We start from the raw sequence: 15,171 nt of genomic DNA, 5'->3' as shown, positions 1-15,171 counted from the left end.
ATTTTGCTAATTTTTTGTAGTTTTAGTAGAGACGGAGTTTCACCATGTTAGCCAGGATGGTCTCGATCTCCTGACCTCGTGATTTGCCTACCTTGGCCTCCCAAAGTGCTGGGATTACAGGCGTGAGCCACCGTGCCCGGCCCCTAAATGTTTTAATTAATTTGAGGTTGGCCTATGAAAACTTTAGCAGACTCTTTCTAGGAACTGGCTAGTAACAAATACTAACCTAAAACTGAGAAAAATAAAGCATTTAGAACCTTCAATTAGTTGTGACACTCTTTTTCTATGCCACATTCTTACTGTATACTTGACTCTGTTAATATTACATAGAGAACAGATACCATTACCTGAAAGGTCAGTTTTGACCCTGGAAACCCATTTATAATTGCCAGCTGATGTCCCTGCTGCCACTTAAAAAACAAGCGTTGGGTCTTGGGATCAGGCAGACAGGCCTTGTGGTCCCGCATCAGGTCTTTTGTGATAAACCTGCAGTGATTCCCGGAGTGCAGTGTGGCATACAGAAGGAATGGATCATCCTTCGAGCTGAACCAGGCATAAGAAAGAACACAATCAAGCACAGCTGAAGAGGCAGAAGACAGCGTTTTTTCGCTACACTTTTTACTTACTTTCCTTGGAGGTGCCTCTGAATTCTTGACCAGCATGATCCTAGTAATACTTAAGAACTACCTGAAAGTCCTTAGCTGGTAAGCAATACCATCTAGAACACAGATGGAAAGCTGAGGGGAATGGAATGCTATGCCTGGGATTCTCACAGCTTACTGGACTCATCCACTAGAACGATGAATTCTAACAGTGCTCTCCTCACACTTAAAAGTTGCTTCTCTCTGGGCATTTTTCCTATTTGCCTTATCTATCACAGAGCACACCTTTTCCCTCTCTCTTCACCCAAATTCAAGAAACACCCAAAATACTACTAGGGCAGGATGAGACTTTCTTGCAAGCCACCAAATAACTGGCTGCCCCTGAAGCTGAACTGGTATTTCAGAGCAGCTTCTAAACAGTCACCTGGATCGGCACCCCAAAACATCTTCTTTGGTAAGAGCCAGTGACTCAAAGCCTCCAACAGACCATCAACCTTAGCACTTATCATTTTAATAAATGTGCTGTAAAAATGGCAGTAACGACCTTGCTTTAGGAGATTCAGACTGCAACTTGTGATATGCCCTATGCCTTGATTCAAATGACCCTAAATAAGACCATTTAAAGTTTTCTTTATCCTGAAGTATTTCAAGTGAAATGATAAAATGATGAAATCTGCCTTATCACTCTCCAGGAAAAAAATAAAAAGAAAAAAAGTGTGTGGTTTATAGAACAAAATTAGCAAAATGATGGTAATTGTTGGAGCTGGGTGACAGTTACATGGGGACTCACTATTCACTATACTATTCTCTCTAGTGTATGTTTGAAAAGCTTCTTTAGTACATTAGTGGAAAACAGATTTAGTGATAAACATTTAAATATTCAAATCCAAAGCCACAGAAGGTCAGTGAATTGATTGTTACAACTGAGTTTGGAACTTCGGCTGATGCAACAAATACAGACCCCAAACCAAGCGGTGAGACCACTTTCCAACAGGTTTCTTGGTCATAACACTTCAAATTTATGTAATTCTTCCATATAAGGAAAACAATAATGATCATGACAGCAACTAACATAAATGTTTTCCATGTACTTGGTGCTGTGCCAAGAGTTTTACATGAGTTATTTACAGGTATTATCTTATTTAATCCTTAAAACAACCCCATAAAGGTTACACAGGACATAAGGAAGACAGAGAGAAAGGGAAACACTTTTCCCAAACAGGGAGTGGCAGGGCCATGATCTGAACCTGGGTAAACTAATTCCCAAGCCTGAAATCTTACTGTCTACCCCATGTTGCCATTAGGTCTTCTGCTCTTGGAGAAATGGAAGCACCATCTTCCAGCTAAAAAAAGAAGGGATGCGGTTTGGGAACTGGATGAGAGGTTTGCTTCTCCCTTGCTTTATGCATTGAGAACCATTGCACTTTTTAAATAATAAATGATTTGGGGGCCAGGCGAGGTGGCTCATGCCTGTAATCCTAGCACTTTGGGAGGCTGAGGCAGGTGGATCACGAGGTCAGGAGTTCGAGACCAGCCCGGCCAACATGGTGAAACTCCATCTCTACTAAAAATAAAAAAATTAGCTGGGCATGGTGGCGGGTGCCTGTAATCCCAGCTACTTGGGAGGCTGAGGCAGGAGAACTGCTTGAACCCAGGAGGCGGAGGTTGCAGTGAGTCAAGATTATGCCACTGTACTACTCTAGCCTGGGTGACAGAGCGAGACTCCATCTCAATAAAATAAAATAAATGATTTGGAGAATACTGACAAATCTTGAAGTTATCACATTCAGACTATGAAACCTAGATTTGGGGCTGAGGCATATACATTCATTATCTAAGCAAAGTTGGAAATAAAGTTTTGTTAGCATAAACAATATGAAAACCTCAATGCACAAGAGTGCACTGAATTCACATGTGCTGTTGCAGATCTGTAGTCCTCCTAATTAGCTATTTTTTTCTTACTTTATAGCTACTGTAGGTTGGTTTTTTTTTTTTTTTTTTTTTTTTTTGTGACTGTCTCACTCTGTAACCCAAGCTGGAGTGCAGTGGTACGATCTCAGCTCACTGCAACCTCTGCTTTCCAGGTTCAAGTGATTCTACTGTCTCAGCCTCCCGAGTGGCTGGAACTACATGCGTGTGCCACCACACCTGGCTAATTGTATTTTTAGTAGAGATGGGGTTTGCTATGTTGGCCAGGCTGGTCTCAAACTCCTGATCTTGAGTGATCTGCCTGCCTTGGCTTCCCAAAGTGCTGTGATTATAGGCATGAGCCACCGTGGCTGGCTTACTGTAGGTTTTGTTACTGACCATGTTTACCATGTTCCTTTGGCTTCCTGGGAAGCTGCAGCTCAATAGCAATTTTCTCCTTACATTTAGCATAAAATCTAGGCCTCCTGCTTATCTATCAGGATCCGTAAGGTCCTCTGTATTGGGGTCTCTGCCTTCTCTCTAATCTCAGAACTTATTACTTTCCCTCTTGCTATTATAGCCCAACTGGCCTTCTTACTTTCCTCAAACACATGCCAAGCTTATGCCTGCCTCAGGGCTCTTTTTTTTTTGAGATGGAGTCTCGCACTGTCTCCCAGGCTGGAGTGCAGTGGCGCGATCTTGGCTCACTGCAAGCTCCGCCTCCCGGGTTTATGCCATTCTCCTGTCTCAGCCTCCTCAATATCCGGGACTACAGGCACCTGCCACCACGCCCGGTTAATGTTTTGTATTTTTAGTAGAGATGGGGTTTCACCGTGTTAGCCGGGATGATCTCCATCTCCCAACCTCATGATCCGCCTGCCTCGGCCTCCCAAAGTGTTGGGATTACAGGCGTGAGCCCGGCCTGTCTCAGGGCTTTTAAAATATTTCATGTTATTTGGGATGTTCTTCCCACCACCTCTCCCCCTTTCTCAAATAACTCACTCCTCATCGAATTTGCCCCCTCAGAAAGGCTGTTCTTGACCCCCCATTCACAACCCTCTGAACTATCCCTTACCTAAACTCTATCTACCTTGCTTTATTGTCCCCATAGTACTAATCACTGCCTGGAATGACATTACCCCTGTTTATTTGTTTATCTGTTTATTGTAAATTCTAAGAGGGCACTGCTCTTTCTCCAAGAACATAGAAAGTGTTCCTGTTGGTCAAGTATTTGCTAAATGATCTACTTAGGATCTTATGGCATGTATTCGGTGTACTAATCTCACTCCTGACTTATCTTCTCCCCACTTCTCCTTTATCCTGATTTCCTCATCTGTTTAAGTTTATCCTGCCATAGAAGCTGTAGTGTTTTTTTTTTTTTTTAGAAGAAAGTAGTTTTGTAAGTTGTCTCAAATCTTTTTTTTCTTTTTAATGAGGGTGAGTATACATATACACATGCATTTTAAAAATAGGTTTTAAAGTAGGTAACTAATAAGCAGATGTCTGGAGCACTGTATAATTCACCTGTTACCTCCAACACTTACATGTTATCAGCAAAAAAACAGCTGGCTTGCTTTTGCACCTCTGCCATCTCATCCTTTCTCCATCGGAAACTCTGTCTTAACATGTGCTTCCGGCCTAGGACCAGCAGTCGCAGATTCTGTTTAGCTAGTTGAGAGACGACATTCAAGAGCTAAAAAACACAAAGCCAGAACCCCAAAAGGTCAAGGGAAGACTCTCAAATTAGTGGAGTGATTTTTTTCCAGCAGGCCACCTCAATGGTGAACATGTGCTTCTGGCCTAGGACCAGTAGTCCCAGATTCTGTTTGGCTAGTTGAGAGAAGACATTCAAGAGCTAAAAAACACAAAGCCAGAACCCCAAAACGTCAAGCGAAGACTCTCGAATTAGTGGAGTGATTTTTTCCAGCAGGCCACCTCAATGGTGAAGCACTCTTTTCTGGTAAGGGGTAAGAAAACAATCCATAATAATTTCCCATCTTTGAAAGCCTGAGGAAAATGCTTCCCTATTACATATTAATGTCTAACATCTGCCTATTGGTCAGGCTACATTGCAGAGAGGTTTTTTTTTTTGTATGTGTGTGTGACAGTGTCTCACTCTGTTGTCCAGACTGAAGTGCACAGGTGCAATCACAGCTCATTGCAGCCTTGAATTTCTGGGCTCAAGCAATCTTCCCACTTCAGCCTCCTGAGTAGTTGGGACCACAGATGTGAGCCACCACGTCTGGCTTTTTTTTTTTTCTCTGAGACACAGAGTTTTGCTCTTGTTGCCCAGGCTGGAGTACAATGGCATGATCTCAGCTCACTGCAACCTCTGCCTCCTGGGTTCAAGCGATTTTCCTGCCTCAGCCTCCCAAGTAGCTGGGATTAAGGCATGTACCACCACGGCCAGCTAATTTTGTATTTTTAGTAGAGACGGGGTTTCACCATGTTGGTGAGGCTGGTCTCGAACTCCTGACCTCAGGTGACTCACCTGCCTGAGCCTCCCAAAGAGATGGGATTACAGGCGTGAACCACCATGCCCAGCCTGATCAGCCTAATTTTTTTTTTTTTTGGTACAGATGGGATCTCACTATGCTGCCCAGGCTGGTCTTGAACTTCTGGCCTGAATAAATTCTCTTGCATTGGCCTCCCAAAGCACTGGGATTACAGGTGTGAGCCACTGCACCCAGCCTAGTTCAGTTGTTTTAAACTGTGCTCTTTAGGGCCCACTAGGATAGAGATAGAGAGGCTCAAGAGGGATGGGATTTTGTTTCCTAGGATTTCGTTTCCTATACATTTCAAACCTTGTTTCAACCCAAACAGCTCAATCTTTACATATTTATCACATTGGTATTCTGCATAAGTTTTGATTTGAATAAAGGCTTCTACTTCTTTTTAAGTTTGTAAATGATTAGACTAGACAGTGACTTTTCTATGTTATGACTTGATTGTTAATACTGCCTCCTTTCATTGAAATTCCCTTTTCTACAAAAGATCTGTCGATTTCTACCCTGTAGTCTACTTTCCAGTCACTTTATTCCCATTCTCTCCACTTCCCATCGGCCTCTACTTCATTGTGTGCACATGAACTCCTCAAAGGTCTAGACTTGGGTTTTTAGAAATCTAGTACTTTGGTGAGCTTGTCTATACTCAATTTTTCATAAGGAAAAGTACATAAATTACTTGTATGTACCACCTATTAAACTAAGCTATAAATGGATATTACTAAGTAAAACAAAAGCTGAAAAAACTATAACTTGTATTATATAATCATATATCAGAAATATAAAAGATCTTTATAAGAATTGCTGGGCCCACAAAAACCACAAGTTGACAGGTCTTACAGAAATCCTTAATTTTCTTGGGTCTTGGTTAGAAAAGGTATTTATTTTAGTCTAGCTTCTCTTTACTCATAAGTTCCTCCTCTGTAGATTTTCAGGACATTATTTAAAGTCTTATAATAAATAAAATTAATTCATTTATTTAATCAGCTATCAAATATTACATTAGTACCTGTTATATCCAATATACATGTAGACTCTGATGATCTAATAATGAATTAGCAAGGGCTGAATCTTTTTATTTTTTATTTTTTTATTTTTTAATTTTGAGACGAAGTCTTGCTCTGTTGCCCAGGCTGGAGTGCAGTGGCGCAATCTCAGTTCACTGCAACCTCTGCCTCCCGGGTTCTTCTGCCTCAGCTTCCAGAGTAGCTGGGACTACAGGTATGCGCCATCATGCCTGGCTAATTTTTGTATTTTTAGTAGAGACGGGGTTTCACCATATTGGCCAGGCTGATCTGGAACTCCTGACCTCATGATCCACCTGCCTTGGCCTTCCAAAGTGTTGGGATTACAGGCGTGAGCCACTGCGCCTGGCCAGCTGAATTTTAAAAATATTACTGTTTATTGCTTTGGACCGATACTGAATTTTTGTCCACTCCATTGCTAATCTTATTTCAGTAAGGAGTAGTTGGCTTTTTTATCCCTAATTATTAGTTCTATAATTAAGACATAGAATGGGCTGGGTATGGTGGCTCACATCTGTAATCTCAGCACTGTGGGAGGATGAGACTGGAGGACTGCTTGAGGTAAGAAGTTTTAGACCAGCCCAGTCAACACAGCAAGACCTCGTCTCTATTTAAAAAAAAAAATTAGGCCAGGCACCGTGGCTCTCACCTGTAATCCCAGCATTTTGGGAGGCTGAGGCAGGCGGATCACTTGAGGTCAGGAGTTTAAGACCAGCCTGGCCAACACGGCTCCATCTCTACTAAAAATACAAAAATTAGCTGGGTATGGTGGTGCGTGTCTGTAATCCCAGCTACTGCGGAGGCTGAGGCAGGAGAATTGCTTGAACCCGTGAGGTGGAGGTTGCCGTGAGCTGAGATCGCACCACTGCACTCCAGCCTGGGTGACAGAGCAAGACTCCATCTCAAAAAATGAATGAATGAATGAATGAATGAATGAATGAATAAATAAATAAAATAAAAATTAGCCAGGCATGGTGGCATGCACCTGTGGTACTGCCTACATGAGAGGCTGAGGCAGGAGGATTGCTTGAGGAGTTCAAGGCTACAGTGAGCTACAAATGTACCATTGCACTCCTGGGCAACAGAGTGAGACACCGTCTCTTAAAAATAAAAGAGTGGACACAACTTGCCCACTTCAGATTCAAGTTTAGCTCAACTTGCAGGTTGAGCTAAACCTGCTTGAGTGTTAGCTCAACCTTGAAACACTTGAAACACTCAACCTTGAGGACACCAAACCCAGAGATTTACAACTAGTAAAATATAGTTCTTTCCTTCAAAGCTAGGAATAATGGTTTCTGTGCTCAGGCAGTTATTTCCTAGACTTCTCTATGTGTAAGGCATATGGTAGGTATCACGGCTACAGAAATTTAAGCCATAGTCCCTGCCTTTAGTAACGGAGTACCCAATATTATTATTATTATTTTGAGACAGAGTCTTGCTCTCTCACCCAGGCTGGAGTGCAGTAGCACAATCTCAGCTCATTGCAACCTCCGCCTCCTGGGTTCAAGCGATTCTCCTGCCTCAGCCTCCTGAGTACCTTGGATTATAGGCACCCACCACCACACCTGGCTAATTTTTGTATTTTTAGTAGAGACAGAGTTTCACCATGTTGACCAGGCTGGTCTCAAACTCCTGACCTCAGGTGATCCACCCACCTCGGCCTACCAAAGTGCTGGGGTTACAGGCGTGAGCCACCGTGCCCAGCCTCCAATATTTTCTTATGTAACTATCAAGACAAAGAAAACATATATGCTGGCTCTACACATATTGGATGGGTCATAAATATATTTTTTCATTAATAATTATTTTCTGATTAGCTGAAGAATATGCCCAATATCCATTTTCATCCATTATAAAGTAGCTCATATTTGAAAACTTGAAAAATGAAAGAACAAATGACTCACAGCTCACTACCCAAAGACTGTTAATGTCTATTTACCACTCTTTCTGTTCTATTTATTTTTTATTTTTATTTTATTTTATTTTTCTTTCCAAATCAATAGGTCTTTTGCATCATTTAAATATCCCAAATAGGTCTCGGGAATCATCCGGCCTCTTATTTCAGAAGCTGGACTACTCTTAGATCTTATTCATCAGCCGGCTGAACGGTTCCTTTTTCAGAGACATAGATACCATCCAAAAATTTCCTGATATCCTTGTTTTTTTTTTGAGATGGAGTCTCGCTCTGTCACCCAGGCTGGAGTGCAGTGGCCGGATCTCAGCTCACTGCAAGCTCCACCTCCCGGATTCACGCCATTCTCCTGCCTCAGCCTCCCAAGTAGCTGGGACTACAGGGGCCCACCACCTCGCCCGGCTAGTTTTTTTTGTATTTTTTAGTAGAGACGAGGTTTCACCATGTTAGCCAGGATGGTCTCGATCTCCTGACCTCATGATCCGCCCGTCTCGGCCTCCCAAAGTGCTGGGATTACAGGCTTGAGCCACCGCGCCCGGCCGATATCCTTGTTTTTAACTGCTGTGGCTTGCTGAATCAAAGCCTCTAAATTGGAAACAAGCTCAATGTCATTACCTTCAAGGGTTAATTCATCTTTCTGGGCTTGAGATACTGAACAAGCAACACCTGGTCTCACTCGAACCCTGAGGATATATTTTTCACCCAAGAAATTTCAGATTTCAACAAGAGATCCATTCTCCTGGATAATGACATTGATGGGGAAGTAAGCATACACAGACCTCATCTTGTAATGGAAGCCCAGTGTTAACACCCTTGATCATGTTCTGTACATGACTACAAATGGTCTGAACGGCAGCCAGTTCCTTTCTGTTTCCCCACCATTTGTCAACCTGGAGCCTCTTTTTTTTCTTTCCAAGAAGATTGAATCTACACTGATGTGATTGAAGTCCCTCTGCAGGGTTCCTTTGGGGCCTTTCACAATAACTGTGTGTCCCTTCACAGTAATGTCACCATTTTCTGGAATGTGGACAGTCTGATTGCTGAGAATGGTCTTCATTCCTCAGTAGACATGGCAAAGAAAGCTATTCTATGTATGTTTAAATATAATCTTATAAGCTATTTTAAAAGTTGGGTTAGTAATAAAAGAGCAAACATCTATACTAGTAAACTTTGATTCATGGATTCAAATAGCTCAAAAGACATAGGCTGGGTCTGGTGGCTCAGGCCTGTAATCCCAGCACTTTGGGAGGCTGAGGCGGGAGGACTGTTTGAGGCCAGGAGTTCGAGACCAGCCTGGGCAACACAACAAGACCCTGTCTCTAAATAATAATAATAATACAATTATAAAAAAATTCAAACAAAAACTATTTCTGATACTGATTGCTTAAGTTTCCAGGCAACTGGGAAAACATGGCTTAAAGATAAATACAGTTGTGTCTTCATAGCTGTATCCTGGTTTAGATAAATGGTCTTGAGTTTACTAATAGTACATTAAAGACGGGCCAAGGAAGAGCAGAAAAGCCTATCTTGAACTACTCTGGGGAACCATCTTATGGCTGAGAAGTCTCTACTAGAAGCAGCTCTCTGAAAACAATGAAAACAAGGAGAATAAATGAAAGACACAGGGAAAAAGATGAGTGTGCAGCATAAAAGCCCTGGCCTGAAACTCCATGAGAGTCCAGCCAGGAACCCACTTCTTCTGGGGTAAATTACAAGGCTGGATCCAGTGGGCTGAGTCAGTGTCATAGGTATACTTGGAATAGTTTTTATTTTTTTATTTTTTTATTTTTTGAGACGGAGTCTTGCTCTGTTGCCCAGGCTGGAGTGCAGTGACACGATCTCAGCTCACTGCAAGCTCCACCTCCCGGGTTCACGCCATTCTCCTGGCTCAGCCTCCTGACTAGCTGGGACTACAGGCGCCCGCCACCGCGCCCGGCTTATTTTTTGTATTTTTAGTAGAGACGGGGTTTCACCGTGGTCTCGATCTCCTGACCTTGTGATCCGCCCGTCTCGGCCTCCCAAAGCGCTGGGATTACAGGCTTGAGCCACCGCGCCCAGCCAGGAATAGTTTTTAAAAAAAATACAAAAAATTCAACTTAAGATTCTACGTTAGATCAAAAGTGAAACCAGGAGGGAAAATGGAGTGAGTAGATGTACTTCTCCCTATGTCTCCCACTAAGTGAAACTCAAAACCTTGGACATTATATATAAAATGAACATAAGAAGACTTGGAAAGGTAGAGGGAAAAATGGCAAACTGGCTGGAGACCTCAGCACACAAGGACTGACATGGTTGTGAGTTCCCTGGGTTTTCTTTTTGCCACATATATCTCAGATTTGGAGCTGAAGAAGCTGTCAACCTAGAAATGCCAATGTGTGCAGACAAAGAAAACCCAACAAAGGCTTGTTCTCTTTAGCCAAAAGACAGGAAAGAGGCAGTCTTACTCAGAAAACTTGGTAAAAAAAAAAAAATAACATCAGTAGACTATGATGCTGTGTATGTGTGTGTGTCTGTGTATGTATAAAACAAGTAGAGTTGGCTGGGTGTGGTAGTTCATACCTGTAATCCCAGCACTTTGGGAGGCCAAGTTGGGTGGATTGCTTTGTTGTAGGAATCAGGAGGACTACAGACACTTCGGGGTAAAGCAGGATGATCTTTATTGAGTGCACTCAGACCTAGCAGACTTAACATCTAAAAAACTGGGCTAAGAACAAAGACAGCACTTGACTTTTACATACCCTTCAAAAAGGGGGTGGGCTAGCCTGAAACAAACTTATGGTGGTGTGAAAGCAAGAATACAGAGGCAGAACAAAGACAGTTAATCAAACTGTGATAGGTGTATAACTCAGGATTACACACGACTGTTGCTATGTAACCTAGATGGCTGTTATCCAGGTTTGCCTTAGTGCCTTGCTAGGCAAGCCACTAGCTTATTCTATGACATTCACTATGGCACCGAGGTGGCTGTAGCTTAGGCCTGCTCAGATGGCTCATGACTTTCACTGTACTGTACTTTCACTGTACTGTTTAGGTAAAGCAGAATACTTGAAGGTAAAGCAGAATACTAGTTACAGAGAATAGGAATCTATAAACTCACATTATAAGATAAAGAAAGATTCGTTTTTCTCTTCCTTACGTTGAGGGAGTACTGGGAGAGTCTTCAGGGCACATTAGATAGTATTATCAAGACTTTTCTTGGGTCTGGACTGTGCCTGTTGCTGCCTCTGGGACAAGTCAGCCTAATATACAAAACCTTGTTTCTCTTTTTTTTAATTTTATTTTTTCTTTCTTTCTTTAATTTCTGCCTCAGCTTGAGTTCAGGAGTTTGAGACCAGCCTGGGAAACAAAGCAAGATTTTTTCTCTACCAAAAATGAAAAAAATTAGTTGGGCATGGTGGTGTGTGCCTGTGGTCCCAGCTACTCTGGAGGCTGAAGTGAGAGGATCCTTTGGGCCCAATAGATCAATGCTGCAATGAGCTATGAGAGCGCCACTGCACTCTAGCCTGTGCAACAGAGTGAGACCCTATCTGAAAAAACTCCCACCAAAATAAAAAAAAAAAAACCACACAAAAAACGAAAAACCCCCCAAACACCTACAGTGACCACTAAAAATGCTATACAAAAAGATACACTCAAAAACACTACAGATTTTATTTTATTTTATTTATTTTTTGAGACAGAATCTCACTGTCCCCCAGGCTGCAGTGCAGTAGTGTGATCTCAGCTTACTGCAACTTCTGCCTCCCGGGTTCAAGCAATTTTCCTGCCTCAACCTCCTGAGTAGCTGGGATTACAGGAGCATGGCACCATGCCTGGCTAATTTTTTTTTGTATTTTTAGTAAAGACTGATTTTCACCATGTTGGCCAGGCTGGTTTTGAACTCCTGACCTCAAATGATTCACCTGCCTCAGCCTCCCAAAGTGCTAGAATTACAGCACCCAGAAAAAAACACTATAGATTTTTAAAAGTCATTATAGAGAAATAAAAATGGAATTCTAAAAAAGTTCAGTAGTCCATAGGAAGGGAGGAAAAGTAAAACAGAGACAAAACACGGAAAACAAAAATAAATGGCAAGTATAAGCCCTAATATATCAATAACAGTATGAGCTATAAAAAGTCTACATATACTAATTAAAAGATAGAGGCTGGCAGAGTGGATTAAAAAACATGACCCAACTATATGCTATCTTAAAAAAACCTCAAATATAAACATATAGACTGGTGGAAAGTAGAAGGATGGAAAAGTTATATAGCATGCAAACAATGAAAGGAAAGCTGGAGTGGCTACATTAATATTAAATAAAATATACTTCAGAGCAGAAAAAATTACCAGAGATGCAAAAGATGTTATACAATGATAACAGGGTCAATCTAAGAAAACATAGCAATCTTAAATGTGTGTACCAAACAACAGACCTGCAAAATATGTGAAAGCAAAAGCTGACAGAACCAAAAGGAGAAATAGCCAAATCTACAACTACTGTTGGAGACCTCAACACTCCTCTCTCAACAATTGAGAGAACAACTAGACAGAAAATCAGCAAGCATACAGAAGAACTCAACACCACCGTGCAGGTTCATGAATTGGACGGCTATTAGCTAGTAAAGACAAAGGAAGTAGAATAGCTCAAACAATTTTGAAAAGAAAGAACAAAGTAGAAAAATCAGTTTACCTCATTTTTAGTCCTTCTTATACAGCTATGGTAATCATAACTGCGTGATAAAAGTGGAAGGATAAATTCTGGAGTCTGGACCACATAGCAGAACAAAATAAACAATACACGATTCATTCTAGAGCATATCTAAAATTCCAAACTGATCCCAGAACTAATACCTCTTGAGTAACCAATACCTCAAGCTTAACCTAAAATAAGGTATCACTCTGCCCCGCCCCCATCCCGTTTGCCCTATCCCACACAAGACATCACTGGTCCTCCTTAGTGATACCTTCCCTTACTGATAAGGAGTACACTTGGCCCAGACCTCTGGAATGGGAAGATGGAGGCTTACTCAAGTCAGACTTATCATCTTAAAACTCTTTTTTCTCTCTTCTGATTTGGGGTTTCTGTTTCCAATATTTCCTACTATTTCACTTTTCCTTTTCACAAAATCATTTTTCCTTGAAATATGGTCTCCTTTTGCCACTGTATTTTCTTTATTCTGATTACTATCGGGGTTAAATTTTAATTTTCTGTCTATCGTTTTCCTCAAGATGATTAAGGATAATTCTCTAAAACCCAGAAGAATAAAAACATATTTTGCCAGGTGCGGTGGCTCATGCCTGTAATCCCAGTGCTTTGAGAGGCCGAGATGGGAGGATGTCTTGAACCCAGGAGTTCGAGACCAGCCTTAGCAACATGGTGAGACCCTGTCTCAAACAAACAAACAAACAAACAAACACGTTTTAGATTCATATTTGGTTTAAACTTTTTCTGTTTTGGCTTCTACCCTAATTTGGCTTATCTCCAGTAGGAGGAGATGAGTTGTTTTTTTTTTTTCACTCATATGTGACACACTAACTTTTGGCATAAAACTGATGAAAAGTAGTTCCAGTGAGCTTAGGGTAAAAATATAGTTCGCAGGGCTACATGGGTTAGAAATAACTGAGTAGGGATGCTCCGGAAACAGAAAATCTGCCTGGGAGGTAAGAGAGGCCAATGAGAGCAAGAGCTTCGCTGAGTAATCCTAAACAGCAAATGCTAACTTCCTTTCCCTGTGCTTATACCTTTTTACCTCCTCCTCTGCAGTCTATGGCACTTCCTGAGGTTGTATGGATTGTAGCTGTTCAGAAACTCTAAAGCCGTTGGAATCTGATGTCTTCAGAAATTAAACATTCTATGTCTGTTCCTCAGCAAGATAACTATCATCAATATACCTCATTTATAAGAACTTTCATTATGGGATACCTCCAGGAAAGAACTTAAAAACTGTTTTGGAAGCAACCCAAATGTCAATTTCTGAAAGATGAATGGATTGATAAAATGTGGTATATACATATAATAGATTATTATTCAGCCTTAAACAGGAATGAAATTCTAATACATGCTACAACATCGACGAACTTGAAAACTAAGTGAAAAAAGCCAGACACTAAAGGACAAATACCAAATGATTCCACTTACGTAAGTTACCTAAAGTAGTCAAATTCATAAACAGAGCATAGAATGGTGGTTGTCAGGGCAGCAGGGAGAGGGGGATGAGGTGCTATTGTTTAAGGGATACAGAGTTTCAGTTTGGGAAGATGACAAAAGTCTGGAGATGAATGGTGGCAATAGTTGCACAACAACATGAAGTAGTTAATGCCACTGAACTGTATACTGAAAAACGGTTAAAACGGTAAATTTTATATTAAATATATTTTACAACAATAAAAGATTTTATCAGTCCAGACACGGTGGCTGACGCCTGTAATGCCAGCACTTTGGGAGGCCAAGGCAGGCAAATCACTTGAGGTCAGGAGTTTGAGACCAGCCTGGCCAACATGGTGGAACCCAGTCCCTACTAAAAATACAAAAAACTTAGCTGAGTATGGTGGCAAGCACCTGTAGTCCCAGTTACTTGGGAGGCTGAGGCAGGAGAATTGCTTGAACCTGGGAGGAGGAGGTTGCAGTGAGCTGAGATGGTGCCACTACTCTAGCCTGGGCGACAGACCGAGACTCAGTCTCAAAAAACAAACAAACAAAAAAGGATTTTATCATAAAAATTTTAAATATAAACAACAACAGGCAGAATAGCATAATGAACTGCCATGTACACATCACTCAGCTGCAATAATTATCAGCTCACAGCCAATCTAATTTCAACTATATACGCATTCACTTCCTTCTGTCAGATTATTTTGAAACAAATCCCAGATATATCATTTCACCTGTAAATATGTTGGAATGCATTTCTAAATATAAGAACACTTCAAAAGATAAGCACAGGGGCCGGGTGCGGTGGCTCACACCTGTAATCCCAACACTTTGGGAGGCCGAGGTGGAGGTGGGTGGATCACAAGGTCACGAGATTGAGACCATTCTGGCTAACACAGTGAAACCCTGTCTCTACTAAAAATACAAAAAATTAGCCAGGCGTGGTGGTGGGTGCCTGTAGTCCCAGCTACTTGGGAAGCTGAGGCAGGAGAAAGGCGTGAACCCAGGAGGCAGAGCTTGCAGTGAGCCGAGATAGTGCCACTGCACTCCAGCCTGGGTGACAGAGCAAGACTCTGCCTCAAAAAA

The 15,171-nt window shown here is 41.7% G+C and overlaps 1 protein-coding gene and 1 pseudogene across 5 annotated transcripts in view; both read right to left on the bottom strand.

Annotated features, from left to right (window-relative positions):
• Positions 1 to 15,171, bottom strand: part of KIAA0391 (KIAA0391 ortholog) — a 154,433-nt gene that overhangs the window by 3,557 nt on the left and 135,705 nt on the right. For all 5 annotated transcript variants that reach the window (XM_011925829.1, XM_011925838.1, XM_011925820.1 and 2 more), the window contains 2 exons: positions 4,055 to 4,203; positions 348 to 543 (listed from right to left, as the gene is read on the bottom strand). In XM_011925829.1, coding sequence (XP_011781219.1) covers positions 348 to 543; positions 4,055 to 4,203 — 345 coding nt within the window. The remainder of the gene's footprint in view (positions 1 to 347; positions 544 to 4,054; positions 4,204 to 15,171) is intronic.
• Positions 8,126 to 9,008, bottom strand: LOC105500340 (annotated as a pseudogene).

The sequence above is a fragment of the Colobus angolensis genome, unplaced genomic scaffold, assembly GCF_000951035.1.
Source record: "Colobus angolensis palliatus isolate OR3802 unplaced genomic scaffold, Cang.pa_1.0 Scaffold119, whole genome shotgun sequence".
Taxonomy (NCBI): Eukaryota; Metazoa; Chordata; class Mammalia; order Primates; family Cercopithecidae; genus Colobus; species Colobus angolensis.
This window is presented reverse-complemented; position numbering and strand designations above follow the sequence as displayed.